At 34.1% G+C, this 19,482-nt stretch overlaps 1 protein-coding gene across 3 annotated transcripts in view; it reads left to right on the top strand.

Annotated features, from left to right (window-relative positions):
- ASCC3 (activating signal cointegrator 1 complex subunit 3) overlaps nt 1-19,482 on the top strand; it is a 335,131-nt gene that overhangs the window by 85,504 nt on the left and 230,145 nt on the right. For all 3 annotated transcript variants that reach the window (XM_082475077.1, XM_082475079.1, XM_082475078.1), the window contains 2 exons: nt 14,622-14,822; nt 15,258-15,398. In XM_082475077.1, coding sequence (XP_082331203.1) covers nt 14,622-14,822; nt 15,258-15,398 — 342 coding nt within the window. The remainder of the gene's footprint in view (nt 1-14,621; nt 14,823-15,257; nt 15,399-19,482) is intronic.

Here is a 19,482-nt window from a genome sequence, read left to right on the forward strand (position 1 = left end):
ATTTGATACACGTTTAAACAGAAGTTTTTCTGAGTAAAATGTACTTTGTTCTTTCCAGAGTAGGTTGTGTTAAATCATGAAAAAATCAGATGACTAAGAAAACCTTAATCACTGTGTTGGGTGTGGGTAGGGAAGGTTAAGCTAACAGTTCTCAATCTTGTTTGTACTTGATAATCACCTGGGAGGACTTAAGAAATGTCCAGGTTACTGTTCCCCACGTTAGCAAATAAATGAAGATCTCAAGGGTTGAGTCCTGAAAAATCTGTCATTTTTCAAAGCACCAATACCCCCTACCCCAAGTATGAAGAACCTGTTCTCAAAGCATCAGCCGCCTCAGCACACCCTCAGCCGAGCTCCTCCCTAGCAGTCTTTGACTAGGTCCTTACCCCACTATTTTGAGTGGTGGGTTCAGTGTATTTGTAACGCCTCTTTTTTTTTTTTTTTTTTTTAAATACTAATTTATTTATTTGGCCGTGCCGGGTCTTAGTTGCGGCACGTGGGATCTTCATTGCCGCATGAGGGATCTTTTAGTTGAGGCATGCGGGATCTTTAGTTGTGGCATGTGGGATCTATTTCCCTGACCAGGGATCGAACCCAGGCCCCCTGCATTGGGAGCCTGGAGCCTTAGCCACTGGACCACCAGGGAAGTCCCTGGAGCCCTTCTGTGTGAGCTTCAGATCTCATGAGGGGAATGAGCAGTAAATTTCAATTTAAGGAAGCCATTTATAAGTCCAGTTTACTGCTTGTTTCCCCAGTAAAGAAAATTCTGAGATCATCTCTTTTATGGAAATGAGTTAATGACATTAAATTGTGTTTTTAAAATATTGGAAAATTTAAACGGTACCAATTTAAATAGGCATTTATAAATTTTTGTTCTTCAGGAAGTCAATACCAAGTATGTTATTAAGCATTGGAATATTTGAATACACACGTGTGTGCACATTTGTATATTGAACTGACTTCTAAATAAGTCATTAATACTTTCACTTATATAATACATTCTTGCTATATTATTATTATCTTATATTAAATGGATTCTTGGCTTAAAATCTAACTAATCTGTTAGAATAGCTAGTAAAAATAGGCTCTTATCCTTCAAAACAATTCATTTGATGAGGATTCTGTTAATATGAAATTTTCTTGTTTAAGGAGATATATATTTAAAATGACATCCTTGCTTTATTTAATTAGTTTTGGAAAGTTTAAAGTCATTTGTACTGTAAAAACATTTTAAATTAAGAAATTACCTATAATTTAACAACTGTAACATTTTGTGAGCTTGACCACATGAGTGCCCAGATACTTTACCCTCTTCAAAGATTTCAAGCAAGCTAGTGAAAGTAATTTACAAGTTAAGGTCAGAGCTGAATCCGGTTATTACTGTAAATATCAGCCAAGAAACTGAAAACGACATTTTCTTTGTGGGACTTAACAGACTTTGACAGAGACTCTTTTGCTTCTGTTTTATTGCCATGGTTAGAAGTGCGGCTGTTTATTAGAAGGCAGGTCCCACAATTTGGGTCAAAAAGACTATAATACCAATTAAATAATAGTGTCTTACATTTTTAAGATCTAACACTTAAAGTGACATCCTGGAAGGATATTTATAATATATACATGTCAGGATAAGTTTATCTTCCTTATGAAAATAATTTATTAACTTAGTAGAAAATGCCAGATTCTTTATCTCTAATTTTACTTCCGCTTTAAGCATCTGAAGTTTGTATATGTAATTGTAATACTGGTTTTGTGAATCCAGCCCTCGCTTATTCTGATGGTTCTGTCTAAACACAAGCAAACCAAACCTAGCCAAATCAAACTCATAAATGAGGTTCAGTCATGTCTTTTACTGTCTTCTTGTGCATTGGGAATGTGACTCTCGGCATAGCACGTTGGTGAAGGTGTTTCAGAAGGACATCTGACCTGCTGACTTGTTAAGAGTGTGCTGGTAGAAACCCACATGTGCAATCTCGATGGTTCATCAGTGGACTTTGTTATTGTGCAGCCAGAATCTTGTTTGTCTTTTAAAATTCCCTCTTGAGATTTTTTCTTCAGTTTTCTCAGCAGTTAAGCCTTAGCTCAAACCTGGGAATGAGGAGCGTACCTTACCCTTCCAAGGAGAGGTTGGTGCTCCTTTCTAACACCCATTATGCCTTAAGTCCTCAATTAAATCTAGCAGTGTTGCTATTATTTGTTTTTCTCTCCTTGTTTTTTTCTCTTCAAGGCCAGTAATATCTACTTATTTATCATTTTGTCATCAGGGAGTACAATATATTTAGAAGTCCCATTTGGTTGTTGTGAAATGGACTATTTTCAGGATGAGAGAATTTTTAGGAATTGACACTTAAGGGCATATTGAGTATTTTTGGTTACTCTTTTAAATGGTGTAAATGCATTCCTTTAAATAATATGAAAGGATTTTGAATTATGCATTGTGATTTCTTACTGCTTTTTTGTATGTAATGAAAATTGGCTCAGTTTCATTTTAGACAGTAACTAACTTACCTGTTTTTCACAAAATCTTACAATCTCATTTCCTTCAAAGACTTAATAGTAGATTACTCTCCTGAGGTCTTTTGTTGCTAAGACTTAATTTCCTCTACCCAGATTGTCTGGTTCAAAATGAATTAATATCATGAAACATTAAAACACATAACTGGGGGCTTCCCTGGTGGCGCAGTGGTTGAGAGTCTGCCTGCCAATGCAGGGGACACGGGTTCAAGCCCTGGTCTGGGAAGATCCCACATGCCGCGGAGCAACTGGGCCCGTGAGCCACAATTGCTGAGCCTGCGCATCTGGAGCCTGTGCTCCGCAACAAGAGAGGCCGCGATAGTGAGAGGCCCGCGCACCGCGATGAAGAGTGGCCCCCGCTCGCCGCAACTGGAGAAAGCCCTCGCACAGAAACGAAGACCCAACACAGCCATACATACATACATACATACATACATACATACATACATAAATAAAACAACACACACACACAACTGTTCAGTAAAGAGGAACTAATAGTGGCCATACACTGTCTTTCTTATCTCTTTTTTTCTTTTTTTAATCTCTTAATTAACAGAATACAGTAATATTTCAGTGTGTTTTCAAGTGGGAGTACAGATTGGAAATTTGGGGTTTGGTAAAGATGTAGAACTCTTTATATGACATAATGAAAAACAGGGTGAATCAGTTACTTTATATTGACATAAAAACATTAGGTATTTATATCTGTCAAGAAAGAAATTATTATTATTTTTAATACATGAAGACAACATAGAGTAGGTCTTCCCCTTTTGTTTTTCCTTAAGATAAATATTTTTTTTTATGTAAAGAGTAAAGCATTTTTGTGAAGCTGATTATAAAATCTGTTCTATAAAAAAAAGTAATATCTAAACTTATATAACAGAAGGTAAAACTTCCTTTATAATCCCAGATCCAATGGAACAGTTTGATGTATAGCTTTCCATAATTTTTTTGTATTAACAGATTATATTTAATTATGTTACTGTTCTGTGGCATGTTATAAGCATATATATCTTCCTCATCCTATTTAACTACTGTAATTCATAAAGAATGCATCATGAATTACTGATCTCAGTCTCCTATTTATGGACATTCAACTTGTATTAGTTTTTTTATTATAAATGATATTTTAGCAGACATCTTTTTGCTTATTTATCTGGCATTCTTGTTCAGTTAGTTTAACTTGGATACATTTTTGGAAGTGGAATTTTTAGGTTAAATGATGTGCAAATTTATTAATGTTCATCATTTGAAAGCAATGTGTATGATGCATATGAAGATGTAAACATTACCAAGAATAATCAGTTTTTAAAAAATCTTAAACACCCAGATTAAAAAGCACTCTGACTTTATTTTGCATTTATTTGATTATTAGTATGCTCAGTATTTTCATGGACTTTATATTTTTATATTTATTTTTATTTTTATAAAATTAAGTTACTTTGTTTAAAAATCAGCATAAGGAATAAAAGTGTAAAATAATGAAATCAGTAAGCTTTACAAGTTTTTAACTTGGACTTTAAAATTTGAACTTTTGTTCCAGTCCTTGCTTGACTACTTATTGGCCATTTATCCTAGGGCAAACTCTCTAATCTCTCCGTGCCAAGTTTCCCCATCTTTAAAATAAAGATAATAAAAAAGACCTACTTCGTGGGTTTTCTTTCGATGTTGAGAGAAATAATCCCCTTAAAGCATTTAAAGCAAAGCCTACTGTGTAGTATGTGCTCAATTAGAAATGGTAGCTAACTGGTACTGTTATCATTAAATGGATTAGTGAACAACTTACCTGCCAACTTAAATAATAAGGAATATATTATCTTATGTGTTTATCTACAATTAAGAGCATTAAAGATAACATTTTAGTTTTTGTTTTTATAATGTATTAGTCTACTGATCTGGTCACAGATCATCAGTTTGGGGTTGGCCATCAGTGAAGTAGCGTGCCAGGTCTTCCCTGGTTCCGTTCCTTTAAAGGTTAGGGTGTGGAGGTGTGTGGTAGCAGAGGTATAGTAACAGACTCCTGGTGGTCCAGATTCACTTGCTTCGTCTTTAGCTCTTGAGGACAGGGAGTAAGTCCTCACAGCTTGGCACTTGGTAGGCAGAGTTCAGTGTACGATGAACGAATGGGAGGGTACATTTTAGATAATGGCCAGGTGTAGTTTAGGCTTTGCATTTAATAACAGGTCTGTACTTTTGTTGAAACCATAGAGTCCTAGGTGAGGTCCCAGCTCTAATGCTACAGGTATTGGATGTAGGAAGAGAACCTGCTGTTTCTTCTATTCCTAAACTTTTAATTGAGAGAAACCTTTGAGGAACTCGGCCTATTAAGACCAAAAAAGAGAATGCTGAGGAGGACAGCGAGTGGAGGGACATATGACTTAAATTGAATTACTCTTCTGAAGGTTTTTTAAATTACCTTTTTGTCTACTGAGGGTAAAACTCTAGGAATAATAAGAAGAACTTTTTTTTTTTATAAATTTATTTTATTTTTATTTATTTTTGCCTGCAGTGGGTCTTCTCCGCTGCGAGTGGGCAGTGAGCAGGGGCTACTCTTCGCTGCAGTGCGCGGGCCTCTCATTGTGGTGTCTTCTCTTGTTGAGGAGCACAGGCTCCAGTAGTCATGGCACGCAGGCTCCATAGCGCAGCCTCAGCAGTCATGGCACATGGGCCCAGCTGCTCCACGGCATGTGGGATCCTCCCAGACCAGGGCTCGAACCCATATCCCCTGCACTGGCAGGCGGACTCTCAACCACTGCACCACCAGGGAAGCCCTAAGAAGAACTTTTTAATATGAAATATTTTTGCAATACTTGAGAGCTCATTTAGGCATCTCCACTTAATCAGACACATCTTTAGTTTTTCTGTTTTTTTAAGGAAGTCAGTTGTATATCTTTGTGTGTGTGTTTTATCTTTTTGCATAGGTATTATCACATTTAAAAAACTAGAAATCTTTAAATAGTGAAAAGTCTCGTAATTTATCCTTGTCCCCTGTCTGTCCAGATCCTTGTTTCAGTCTATTAAAAATCACAGTATTAGATTTTATGTATTCTCCCAGAATGTCTACAAGCAAATATAAACATATTTTAGTGTTAACTGTTAAATATATACAAACAGCAGATTCTTATTCCCTACTCCCCACCCCCACCATCTTTGAGAAAAGTAGCATATTATAATATGGGTATGCATCTTGCTTTTTTCACATAACAAGATCTTTCCATCTTAGTGAGTAGACTACCTTCCATGGCTGTTAAGTAGTTTGTGGTGTGGAACATGGTCTGTGGGAAGCATTAGAGTGGTGGATTCCAGCATACAGAGCTTGGGCTGCCTGTACTGAGTTGTGATCATCTCTGATTCTGAAATTTTGAACCTAAGGCACATGCTATCTAGAGCTAGAGGAAACTTAAACTGTGAAAATTATATAATGAATGTCTTTGGTATCTATATGATTTTTCCTAAATACATGCTGAAATTGATGTTTGCTGTTAGAATATTTAAAACTTAAGCTTATGATACATATACTAACTTGGAAGGGATGACATGATCCTGGCTTCATCTTAGATACCCAGTTAATGCATTTTAACTGACCGGCAGTATAAGTACCTACATTTGATTATTATAAACAGTTAGTGCAGTATGTGTAGTGTACATTTTTTTTTAATTTAATGTATTTTATTTATGGCTGTGTTGGGTCTTCGTTTCTGTGCGAGGGCTTTCTCTAATTGCGGCAAGTGGGGGGCCACTCTTCATCGCGGTGCGCGGGCCTCTCACTATCACGGCCTCTCTTGTTGTGGAGCACAGCCTCCAGACGCTCAGGCTCAGTAATTGTGGCTCATGGGCCTAGTTGCTCCGCGGCATGTGGGATCTTCCCAGACCAGGGCTCGAACCCGCGTCCCCTGCATTGGCATGCAAACTCTCAACCACTGCGCCACCAGGGAAGCCCCGTGTAGTGTACATTTTAAAAATAAATTTATTTATTTATTTTTGGCTGTGTTGGGTCTTTGTTGCTGCGCGCGGGCTTTCTCTAGTTGTGGCGAGCGGGGGCTACTCTCTGTTGCGGCTTCTCATTGCAATGGCTTCTCTTGTCACAGAGCACGGGCTCTAGGCGCACGGACTTCAGTAGTTGTGGCACACGGGCTCAGTAGTTGTGGCTTGCGGGCTCTAGAGCACAGCCTCAGTAGTTGTGGCACATGGGCTTAGTTGCTTCGTAGCATGTGGGATCTTCCTGGACCAGGGATCGAACCCGTGTCCCCTGGATTGGCAGGTGGATTCTTAACCACTGCGCCACCTGGGAAGCCCCTAGTGTACATTTTTGTTCTTCCAGGTAAATAGTATCATCCAGATTATTTTTTTTAAATACAGCGTGCATTTGGTAGCAGCCTGTGTAGCTAGTGTTTGATAAAGTATATTAGAAACATATATTTTCTATGGGATTGCATATATGAGTCATGTCATTTCTGTAAGATTAGTAGTCTGATGAATCCAAAATATACATAGACAAGTGGATTTAGGATGAAACATGTAACATTTTCATCTACTGATTATGATGTTTTGAAAATGCTTAGTTAAAACTAATTAAAAGGGGAAATGGTGCATATTTAGAATGACTCTGTGCTAAACATAAAGCCTTTATGATAAATTAGCCATGATACTCAGTTTTCTATTTAAGAACAAATATTAAGATACTAAGAAAAATAATTGCAGTTCAATTTTGTATATTCATTCATGTATAAAATGAACACCTGTGTTTCTTCTAAGTTAGAAGAATATTAAATATTTGGAAGCAATGATTGTTAGTGCCATTTAATTAGACATTAGTGTATGTATGAAATATAAATGAAACAATGAATATTATTACTACATAGTTCTAAATTTAAGTAAAATAGAGTTTTGATATAGCCACACTTTTTCTTCCTCTTTAATCTTTTGATTTCTTAAGATATTTGTGAATATAATTTGAATATTATTTCAATAAAAGAAATTCCTTATGCTCAGTAAACTTTAACTTAATTATCTCATGTTCTAGTAGCTCACAAACATAACTTGAAACATACTGAATCCTCTAGTGATATTTTTTAATACTGTTACAGTTGCTGCCTGTACACATTCCTTTTTTTTTTTTTACCAACAAGTTTATTTTGAAAATTATTTCATCCATTTTTCTAAATTTAAAATGAAAAACAAAAAGAAACTTTGGGGGGAGGGGGCAGAATATGGGCTGTGGAAGTAATTTATAAATTTTTGTAGGGGTTTGCTTTTTTTTTGGTATCTTCTCGACAGCATGTTCTGTTGCTAGTAAAGACTGTATATATGCAACAGTAATTTAAGGAGTCTTTTGCAGTGGTTTTTAAATGAATGTTGAAACTTAATTGGCAAACTGAATCATTGTATGATAGTATTTTAGATGGTATATTTGGTGATAATTTGTGTTTGGAGCTAAGACAAACTCAGTTCAGGTCTCATCTCTTCCACAATTTATTAGCAGTGTGGACTTGGGTGAGTTGTTTAACTTCTTTAGGCCTTAGTTTCCTCCACTACCCTATATTCTTTCAGGAAAATCTTTAGAGGTAGGTGAGTCTCTATGGTAGTCCAGTCTTCAGAGTCTGTTCATAACCTACTATTCCATCTTCATTATCTCTGCTTCCCCTTCCTCCCATCTCTGTCACACAACTACTAACTTTTAACTAGTTCCAGGTGTTTTTGTAATACTCAGTTCCTTCTACCTGAAAGAGCATTCTTCTTAGTGACTCTCTCTCCCCTCAGATACCTCAGCACCTAGTCCATATCTTTATTGTAGACAACTGAAATGGCGTAATATAATTTTATCACCTTTTTTTCCCTTTAAACCACAAGCTAAATATTCTAAGGATCATTTTAGACACTCTCTTACTTTTGTTAAGAGAAGAAATATTTATACTGACATAAGTCCTTAGTATAGTAATATTTATGCAAGTGATCGGTAAATGATTGTTGAATTGAATATAATGTTATAAACCTCCATGTGTAATAGGTTTGTTTGTGAGTATATTCTTCTAATGCCTTAGTTTACTTCTTGATTGAACTGTAACCTTTAAGAACAAAAGAAATGTTTCTTATTCAAGATTGAATATAGGTTTTTTCTGGAACTGCTATATATTTTGCTTAGATCCAGTTTACTCTTCCTTTGGAAGATATTGTGAATGAAGTGTGTATCTTTTTAAGATTTTTTAAGACTTTTCCCCTCATTTATTCAACTGATTTATCAATCAGTAAAAATTTATTTAGAGGTCTATTATGTTCCTGGCAATTGGTTAGGTACTATGGTAATGCAGAGAGTAGTAAAACTGAATCCTTAGTTTAAATCCAGTGGGCCGGATATACATATAAACAAATCATTTCAGTGTTTGTGGTTAAGGGCCATAATGACAATATATATATAAAGGGGGTGGTGTGAATGTCCAGCTGCTGAGAGAAATGGGAGTTCCTTAAATCTTTTGAAATACGGCAGAGTATAAATGCATAAATATAATAATTGTGTATGGAATTGAAGGGGACCAGAGATTACATTTGAACTTGAACTTGAATGATAATGAAGAGTTTCTCAATGTTGGGAAAGGTATTATAGGTGGTGCAAAGGCACAAAGAATGTCCAGAAAATAGTATGTATAGATAGCAGTAGTGGAAGATAATAACAAGGGTTCACATTTTGAAGGGTTCTATTTGCTATACCTTCTGTGCCTTGAAAGATCTTGTATGCTACCTACCCTGTATAGTTAAAATGGATAGTGAGAAGTCTCAGAAAATCTTCAAGCTGGAATGTGACATGATCAGATTTGTAGTTTAGGAATAGTGGACTTTTGTCATGAGTCTATGAAGACTGGAAATTGTAGCATTCACTTACCATAGTATTTTAGAAGCTTCATATAAAAAACAAAGATGATATATGACAGTGATGATAATAGATGTTATTAATTTATTTCAACACAGTTGCAAGTACCTACACTGTGTATGGTTTATACTATATGGTTTATAAACATTAGCAATTAAAGACTGTGATTCTGAAGTTACACTATCTTCGAATCCTAACTCCACCATTTATAGCTGTGTGAACTTAAGTCTTTTGAAGTCTCTGTTTCCCCATCTGTAAAATAATCTGGTATGGTTATTACAAATAATTAGGATATTCATATGAAGGATTTACCCTGTGATTGGCTCATAATAAGAACTCTGTAATTGTTGGCTATTTTTATTATTTTTATAATTTCCTTGGGTGATAGTATAACTAACCTTATTTTACAGATGAGGAAATAGAACTCAGAGGTGTTAATTATGTTCAAAGTTACATTGCAAATACAAAGCCAATCTTTTAACCTGGGCCTCTGACCCTAAGCCTCGTGTCCTGAAAAATGTGCTGCACTGCCAGTCCCAGGCTGAGTCATCAGCAGAGATCGATGAGAAAGTATCGCTGGTACTTTCAGGTGTTTAATCGGTCTGCCCAAGAGTTTCTAGGCCCTAGAGATACTACTCTGATATCTTCAAAGTGTGTGTGTGTCCAAATGAAAGCATAAGTGGATATAATAGATAAGTCTATAAAATTATTTTTCATTTTAAAAAGACAGTATTCTTGAGGTATACTTGACATACAATAAACCATATATATTTAAAGTGAAAATTTGATAAGTTAGCATATGTAAACACATGTGAAACCATCACCACAATCAAGATAGTGAACATAATGGTCACTTTCAAAAGGTGTTTCGTGCCCCCTGCAAGCCCTCCTATCTCTCCCTCCACCCACCTCCCTACCCCCAAGCATCAACTAATCTGCTTTCTGTCACTATAGATTAGTTTGTATTTTCTAGATTTCTCTATAAATGTAACCATGCAGTATGTATTCCAGTCATTTTGAGATTCATCCTTATTTTACATGTTTCAATGATTCATTCCTTTTTATCACTGAGTAGTATCCCATTGTATGAATGTGCTACATTGTATTTATCCATTCATCTTTTGATGGACATATGAGTTGTTTCTGGTCTTAGCCTATTACAGATAAAGCTGCTATGAACACTTGTTTACAAGTTTTTGTATATACATATACTTTTGTTTTTCTCTTGGGTAAAACCTAGAAGTGGTATGGCTGGATCACGTTAAGTGTATGTTTAACTTTTTAAAAATTAAGTGCCAGTTCCTCCACATCCCCACCAACACTTGCAATGGGCATTTAAAAATTTTTGAGGGATTTTAATAGGTGTATAGTGTTATCTCATTGTGGTTTTAACTTTCAATTCCCTAATGACTCACGGTGTTGAGCATCTTTTTTGTGTGTTTATTGCCATCCGCATACTTTCTTTGGTGAAGTGACTGTTCAAATCTTTTGACCATTTAAAAAATTGGATTGTTTGTTTTCTTATCATTGTGTTTGGAGAATTCTTTATATATTCTGGATGCAAGTCCTTTATCACCTGTAAGCTTCACAGAGATATTCTCCCGTGCTGTGGCTTCTTCTTTCATTTTCTTAACATTATCTTGAAGACTGTAAGTTTTTCGTCTTGCTTAAGTCCAGCTTATCAATTTGTTTGTTTATAGATTATGCTGTGTTTAAGAAATCTTGGCCTAACTCAGGACCACAGAAAATTTATCTTTTATTTTCTTGAACACGTTTTATAGTTTTAAGTTTCGTTTTAGGTCAGTGATCCATTTTGAGTTAACTTTTGTATATGGTAGGAGGTATGGATCCAAGTTCATTTTCTGCGTGTGGCTATCCATTTATTCAGCATCATTTATTGAAAATGCTATCCTTTGTCATTTGCATTGCCTTTGAGCCTTCGTCAAAAATCAGCCATCCGTATATGTGAGGGTTTCTTTGTGGATTCCTTATTCTGTTCTTCGATCTGTTTATCTTTATGCCAATACCATGCTGTTTTGACTTCTCTAGTTTTTTAATAATCCTTGAAATCAGGGAGTTTTAGCTCTCTTACATTGTTCTTTTGTTTCACAGTTGTTTTGTCTCTTCTAGTAGATCCTGTGTGTTTCCATATGGATTTTAGAACCAGCTTGTTAATTTCTATAGAAAAGCCTGCTGAGATACTGAATTGGATTTGCATTGAATCTATATATCAATTTGGGAAGAATTGACATCTTTCATAGATTGTTTTTCATTCTGTTAGCAAAATTACATAGTTTTTAGTACATAAGTGTTTCCTATCTCTTAAAATTTTTATAATTTCGATGCTATTGTAATTGATTTTTAAAAATTTTTTACTTTCAGATTTTTCATTGATAGTAAACAGAAATATAATTTTAAAAACATGCTGGTCATATATCCTCCAACCATCTTAAATTAACTTATTAGTGTTAGGAGATTTTTTGTAGATTCCATCAGATTTTTGCCTAGGAAATCATGTCATCTCTAAATAAAGACAGTTTTTCTTCTTCCTTTCCTAAATGAATGCCTTTATTTTTAAATTAAAAATAATTTTTTTTCCTGGATTGCACTGACTGGAACCTATAGTACTATGATAAGTGGTGAGCATAACATATAGTATGGCGTTAAGTGGTGAGTGTAGTATCTTGTTCTTGACTTTAAGGGAAAGCATTTAGTCTTTCACCATTAAGTATAGTATGAGCTGTAGGGTTTTTGTAGATATCCTTTGGCAGTTTGAGGAATTCCCTTCTATTTCTAGTTTGCTGAGACATTTTGTTTTTTTTTTTTTTGGTTGGGAATGGATGTAGGATTTTGTCAAATTATTTTTCTACATCTATTGAGATGATCATATGGTTTTTCCATTATAGTGTATTATTATGGTGAATTACATTGAGTTTGAATGTTAAACTAACCCTGCATTCCTGTGATAATCCCCACTTGGTAATGATATAGTATTATGTTGTAGAATTCAATATACTAAAGTTTTGTTTATAATTTTTTTCTATGTTCATAAGGGATATTGGTCTGCAATTTTATTTTGTCTGGTTTTGGTATTAGGGGAAAGCTTGCCTCATAGAATGATTTGAAAAGTATTCTCTCCTCTGCAGTTTTTCTGAACAATCTAAAACTCCATGAAAAATTGGTATTATTTCCTCATTAAATGTTAGGTAGAATTTACCAGTGAAACTGTTTGGGCCTGGAGTTTTCTTTGTGGGAAGGATTTTAACTTCAGCCTTAATTTCTGTAACAGATATAGAGTTATTTAAGTTGTATATTTCTTCATGAATGAGCTTTGGTAATTTGTGTCTTTTAAGAAAATTGTCCATTTGATCTAAATGGTCAAATTTATTGGCATAAAGTCGTTTATAATATTCCCTTATATTATTTTAATATCCGCAGCATCTGTAGTGATGCCATCCTTCTCATTCTTGACATTAGTAATTTGTGTCTTCTCTCTCTTTTTTTTTTTTTTTTTTTGCCACACCACGTAGCTTGTGGGATCTTAGTTCCCCAACCAGGGATTGAACCCAGGACCTTGGCAGTGAGAGTGTAGAGTCCTAACCACTGGACTGCTAGGGAATTCCCTGTCTTCTCCCTTTTTTTCCTATCAGTTTGGCTAGAGATTAATCAATTTTATTGATCTCAAAGAATAAGCTTTTCTGTTTTCATTTCATTGATATCTACTTTGATCTTTATTATTTCTTTTATTCTGTTTTACTTTGGTTTTAATTTTTCCTTTTTCTAATATCTTATTTTGAAAGATGAAGTCATTCATTTGAAACCTTTCCTCTTTTTTCATATAGGTGGCTAGTGCTGTATATTTTTCCTTGAATAGTGCTTTAGCAACATCCACAAATTCTCATATGTTGAGTTTTCATTTTCTTCAGTTAAGAATAGTTAATTTCCCTTTTGAGTTCTTCTTTCATCATGGGTTATTTTAGGAAGAACGTTATTTAGTTCCAAATATTTGTATATTTTCTAAGGATATTTCTAGTAAGGATTTCTAATTTAATTCCATTGTGATCAGGGAATATATTTTGTATGTATTGCTTCCTTTTCAATTTATTGAGACTTGTTTTATGGCCCAGAATATGGTATATATATATCTTGTTAAATGTTCCATGAACAATTGAGGAGAATTATTGTTAGATGAATAAATGTCAGTCAGGTCAAATTGGTTGATAGTGCTGTTCAAATCTATTGTAGCCTTGCTGATTTTCATGCCTACTTGACTTATCAGTTCTTGGAGAGGGATGTTGAAATCTCTGACTGAAATTGCAGATTTGCCTATTTCCCTTTGCATGTCTATCAGTTTTTGCTTCATGTGCTTTGAAGATCTGTTATTGGGTATATAAACATTTAGGATTGTTATGCCCTAATGATTAATCATCTTCTTCATGAAATGACTGGGTCTCTATTCCTGGTAATATGCTTGGCTTTTAAATCAATTTTTTTCTGGCATTAATATAGCAATTCCAGTTTCCTGCCATTAATTTCATCCAATGTTTTGTTTACTCTCAGACATTGTAGTTTTCATCTCTAAAGACTTTTTGTATAGAAGATTTTAGGAAAAATTAATTAACCACTCTGCATCTTTAATTTCTTCTCTATTAAAAGGACATAATAATGGTACCTATACTATAGAATTGTTTTGAGGATTAAATAAATAAATATATGAAAGTGCTTACAATTGCATGTGTCACAGTGTAAGTTCTGAACAAACATAATCTGTAGCTATTATTCCTACTATTAAGGCTGCCTTTTCAAAAAAGTATCTTTAAAAATTCATAACATATTGAAACAGAATTTCTTATTGATTTATATCCCCAGGAATTTTCTTATTTGCACTTTCATTAGTCATCCTCAATCTAAATAAACTAGGCTATCATCATATGAAATCAAAAGATACCTGTTTAATTTTGTTTCATTACATTATTATCATTGTTTTGTACTTAGGATTGTGTACAAAGATACAGATATAGTCTCATTATCATATTTTTCAAATGTAGTGGGTTACAATTCCCAAATGCATTAGAATTGTACAATATTGTGAGTTGTCAACTGCGCACACTTAGTTTAAATACAGGACACATTGAGAGACTAAACAAATTAGTCATTTGTTTTTTTACCACAAAAAATTTGTATTTAATGTTTTGTATGAGACCTTCACGTTATTATCATTTATAGTGGGTCATGTCATTTTTAGATTGGACAGCTGGCTTTTAAAGGAATGAGAAGACTCAATAGAATCCAGTCAATTGTGTTTGAGACTGCCTACAACACCAATGAGAACATGCTGATTTGTGCCCCTACTGGAGCTGGAAAGACCAACATTGCAATGCTTACAGTTTTGCATGAAATTCGCCAGCATTTTCAACAAGGTGTTATCAGAAAGAATGAATTTAAGGTAGGAAATTTACAAGTCCGACAACAGCTTTTTAAATTGTAAATTTTAAAATCATTTTGCAGTTGTACATGTTACATGAGATCTGGAAGTTTTTAAGGATATTATATATGAAGTCATGTAAAGAATGCTGCATGATTCACTTCATTACTTTTAGGCAATCCCTATTTGTGTTATGAAAATCCCACTACCCCTGTGAAAGCTATGAAAATGCACTTAGCTTTGAAGCACCAGTTTTCAAAGTGATAAGGCTATATAAACAAATTCCATTGTCCTGTAAACAGCTGCACACTTACGCAACAAAGATAAGTACTTTTCATATATCACTATTAAGATTTTTCACCCTAAGTGGCTAGAATCATATTTTACAATAAATAGTGACGTGTATTGACGTTGTAGTTTTTGCTCATTCATCAAGCTAGTGTTTCTTTGGCGCAGATTGTATATGTTGCTCCAATGAAAGCGTTGGCAGCTGAAATGACAAATTACTTCAGCAGACGTCTAGAGCCACTGGGCATCACTGTGAAAGAATTGACTGGTGATATGCAGTTGTCAAAAAATGAAATTTTACGAACTCAGGTATGTTGTATACTTAGATTTTTGTTGTTGTTGTTTAATACCATTCTTTTTATTTTTTTTCCAAGCAATTGTTAAACAACTATACCTTAAGTAACTATAAAACATAATGCGAATGTAACATGGTGAACTTCTTTATTTGTAACCACAGCCTATCCTCTACAGAAGAGGTTTCTGCTGGTGCTTTGTTCTATTATAGCCCTTCTAAATTCCATGATTCTTGCCGTATCTTGAATATTGTTAGATTCCTGATGTAGATTTTAAGTCATTGACAGTAAATGTTGATCTTTTAAAACAATAGGCAATGAGGATTTTCATAAGACCAGACTTCAGTTTTAAGAGCAGGAAAATGTATCTTTATATTTTATATGTTGTAGATGTTTAAAGGATCCCACTAGCATTCTAAAGTATTCCATAAGGATGGTTTAACGTATATAAAAAAGTTTTTAGTCATTCTGTATTTTAGCAAATAGGAAGCTACTAAATCTTGCACTGTATATATAGCACTATATTAGGTGAAATGTATGACAAGCAGGGCATTTAAGATACCGTTCCTGCCTTCAAGGATCTTATATTATGACTGAGTAGACAAAAACTACATTAGAACTACAACTAGATTATCATTAATGGATGCAGCGTGTAAGTAGGTGATGTTCATAGTGCTTGTAAAAAATAAAATAATGTATAACCAAATAGTAATGGGACAATTCAGGGGAGTTTAATGGGAAATAGATGATGTAGCTTTTGAAACAGTGAATAGACATTGATTTAAAATGTGATTTGAGGGTATCTTCATTTCCTAGGGCTGCCATAACAAATTATCACAAGGTTTGTGGTTTAAAATAACAGACACTTAATTCTCTCACAGTTCTGGAGGTCAGAAATCTGAAATCAGGGTGGCGGTAGGATTTAGTTGCTTCTGGAAGCTCTGATGGAGTATCCTTTTTGCGTCTCTCTCCTAGTTTTTGGTGGCTGCTGGCAGTCTGTGGCATTCGGTGGCCTGTACACACATCACCCCAGTCTCTGCCTCAGTCCTCACATGGACTTTTTCCCTGCATTGTCCTTTCCCCTACTTTTTCTAAGAACACTATTTTTAGATTTAGGATCCACCCTAATACATGTGATCTTATCTGAAGCTCCTTACCTTAATTATGTCTGTAAAGATCCTTTTTCCAAATAAGGTTACAGTCACAATTTCTGGGTAGACATATGTTTTGGTATGCCACCATTCAACCCATGACAATGGGTATGCCAGGTATACTGAACCACATAGCAAAGAAAAAAAATCAGGTTCCAGTTAAATGTATTTTGGACTTGATAAGGATAGAGTGCATTATAATAAACATTTCAGTCAGTTTTACCAGTTATTCTTAAGTTTGCCTTTCATAGACACTCTTTTTATTTTTTTTCATAGATACTCTTGAAAAAATCAAATCTTAATATTTATATACAGGCATGTTCATTGTAGTATTTTTTAAAAATATATAACAGAAAGAGTAAGAAGAAATTAAATATCTATGAATAGAAGACTAGTAAACAATATGATATTTCACTTGATAAAATAAAATATTCCTTAAAATGATGTTTTCTGAGAATTTTTTATTGGCCTTAGAAAGTAAAGTTTAGAAAAAAATACAGGAACAACTCTTTATGTTAATACAGTTATGTATTCTATGCAATAACCAAAACACTATCGGGAGGAATAATTATAGTAGTTATGTCTGGTGGTAGGATTATGGAAGATTTTTTCCCCACTTTTTCTACTGTAAGAATGTGTTAATGTTATAATCTAAAAAATAAGCATAATTTTTATTTTTTATTTTAATCTAGTTTAGGTATCATTGTTTTATTCAACATAATTATTTTTCTTCTGCATAGTTGTTTCATAACCTATCACCCAATTACCTAATTTTTTGGTAAAGGCTAGGGAAAGGAAACTAAAATTTATGGGGCACCAGCTAGCATGATGCTCTTGTCACTATGCTAGTTGCCCTACAGACATAACAATGCAGTTCTGTTGAGGAGAGTAAGGCTTATTGAGGTAACAGGTCTTGCCTGGGCTCCCATTTCCAGTAAATCATGTAGATAGGATTGGATTCCAAGTCTTCAAATTTCAAAGTTTGTGATAAATTTCTACTAAAATATGTCACTTTTGCCCATCTTTTATATCTACAGTTTGTTGTTTTAGGTGGTGATGGTGGTGGTTTAAACCACCAAGATACTGAAGGAGCTTGGTAGTATTTGAAAGAAAATCAGTAAAATGAGGGTTTGTCATGTGAGGGAAAAAATGCATATCTATAGATGTTTAGTTTTCAAGTCAATTCAATATAATATGTATAGCAAATAAGTGAAATAATTAATTTGTAAAGTTACTGAAGATAACAAAATTACCTTATTTAGAGATCAAAAGTTGGGAAAGTAAAGGTGTGTTAACTTAATTTTTTAAAGAAATTCCAAAATGCCACCATTTTAGGACTTAGTGATTAATAATGAAGGCTCTAGTTAAGAGTACTTTTAGAAGTTTGGAAAATTTCCCAAAATGTAGAGATAGTGAAGGCTTTAGTTCACTGAAGTATTTTCGTATTAATAGCTTTAGCTTTTGGAATGCTAAAATTAAAAAAATTTTAAACTCATCTCTAAATTGTAAAATAGAATTTTGTCATATCAGTGGTGACAGTATTTGTTACTATTCTTTTAGTTTGTGAAGGACTGATATTCAGCTGCTCTCAGGGTATATGACAGTACCAGTTGTTAAAATATTGAAATATTTTTTAGCTCGTTGGGAAATGGATACTGCTAAGAGCCCTCCAAGTGCAGCTCCTACCAACTCATAATCCAGCAATTAAAGGGTTAGTACCTGGACCAGCAGAAGGCCTCTAGGATGTAGTTTTAGCCCTAGGGCAGCTGTTCCTATTAGTTGATTTTCTTGCAGTTAATCACCCTATTTCCTCCTTTCCTGTACCAATGCTGACTTCCCCAGGCCTCAGTGCTGGTCTGGGGTGGGAATGAAAGAATACCTTTGCCTGTCAGCCTGGCATCCTTACCACCCCACCTTTCTGGTGGACAGTTGTCCATTCATACTGGTTGTTAAATATTTTAAATATTATACGTGATTTTTAATTAATACTACTAGAGTTTAAAGATTTATTAGTGAAGACCAGTATCTATTTCAGTAAAGGTTAGTAGATAAGAGCAATGATCAAGGATGTAGCTCTGGTTATTAATGACAGTTTCTTTCAATTAAAAAAAATTCTTTTACCATATTTATAGTAGCCTCTTTAAAGTCATTGCTGAACACAGCATGTGGCCCATTACGAGTCAGGTTTTATTGACTGCCTTTTTTTTCTGTGAATGAGTCACATCACCCTGTTGCATATCTAGTAATTTGGGGTTGAAAATAAAAAGTTTTAGCAACTCTAGATTCTATTCATCCAGCCTTTTCCTTGAAACATTTTAAATTTGATTTTGTTAAAAAATCTAGGAATTATCACCTAATAACAAGAATAACAATTATATTTATATATAGTCACTTTAGCTAATAAATTTTTATTCTTTTTATATAATTTGTATACTTAGCACAATGAACTGAATCATGTTTAAAATATTAAGTTTATACAATAAAGAGAAAGGATTTTTACAGATTTGTGTAACAGTACAATGTTATGTACAGTTTCTATATTTATGGACACATTTATAGAAATAGTGTTATGTATAATAGCTTTCAGGGCTAGCTGAACATATAATTGCAGAAATCATTATCTTAAAACCACATCAAGACACATAGACTGATAGATATTTTTTTAGTGTGTGATTTTTACTTTCATAATGTCTTATGAAGTCATACAAATTAGATAAAAATCTGACACATAACCAACTGTCTTTATTAAAAATAAAATTTCCCGAAACTGGAACCATTCTAGAGCATCTGAGACCATACCTATGATATAGCCTACCTAAAGAAATGAGTTTTGTATCCTGGTGGGTACAATGAAATTAAGGGAAGAAATTAAGTCAGTTTGTTCCTCTTTTATTACTTGCAAGCCCAGACTTATGAAATTTTCTGTAAATGTTAAGTTTGGCTTTGGTA

The sequence above is a fragment of the Balaenoptera physalus genome, assembly GCF_965194825.1.
Source record: "Balaenoptera physalus genome assembly, chromosome: 9".
Taxonomy (NCBI): domain Eukaryota; kingdom Metazoa; phylum Chordata; class Mammalia; order Artiodactyla; family Balaenopteridae; genus Balaenoptera; species Balaenoptera physalus.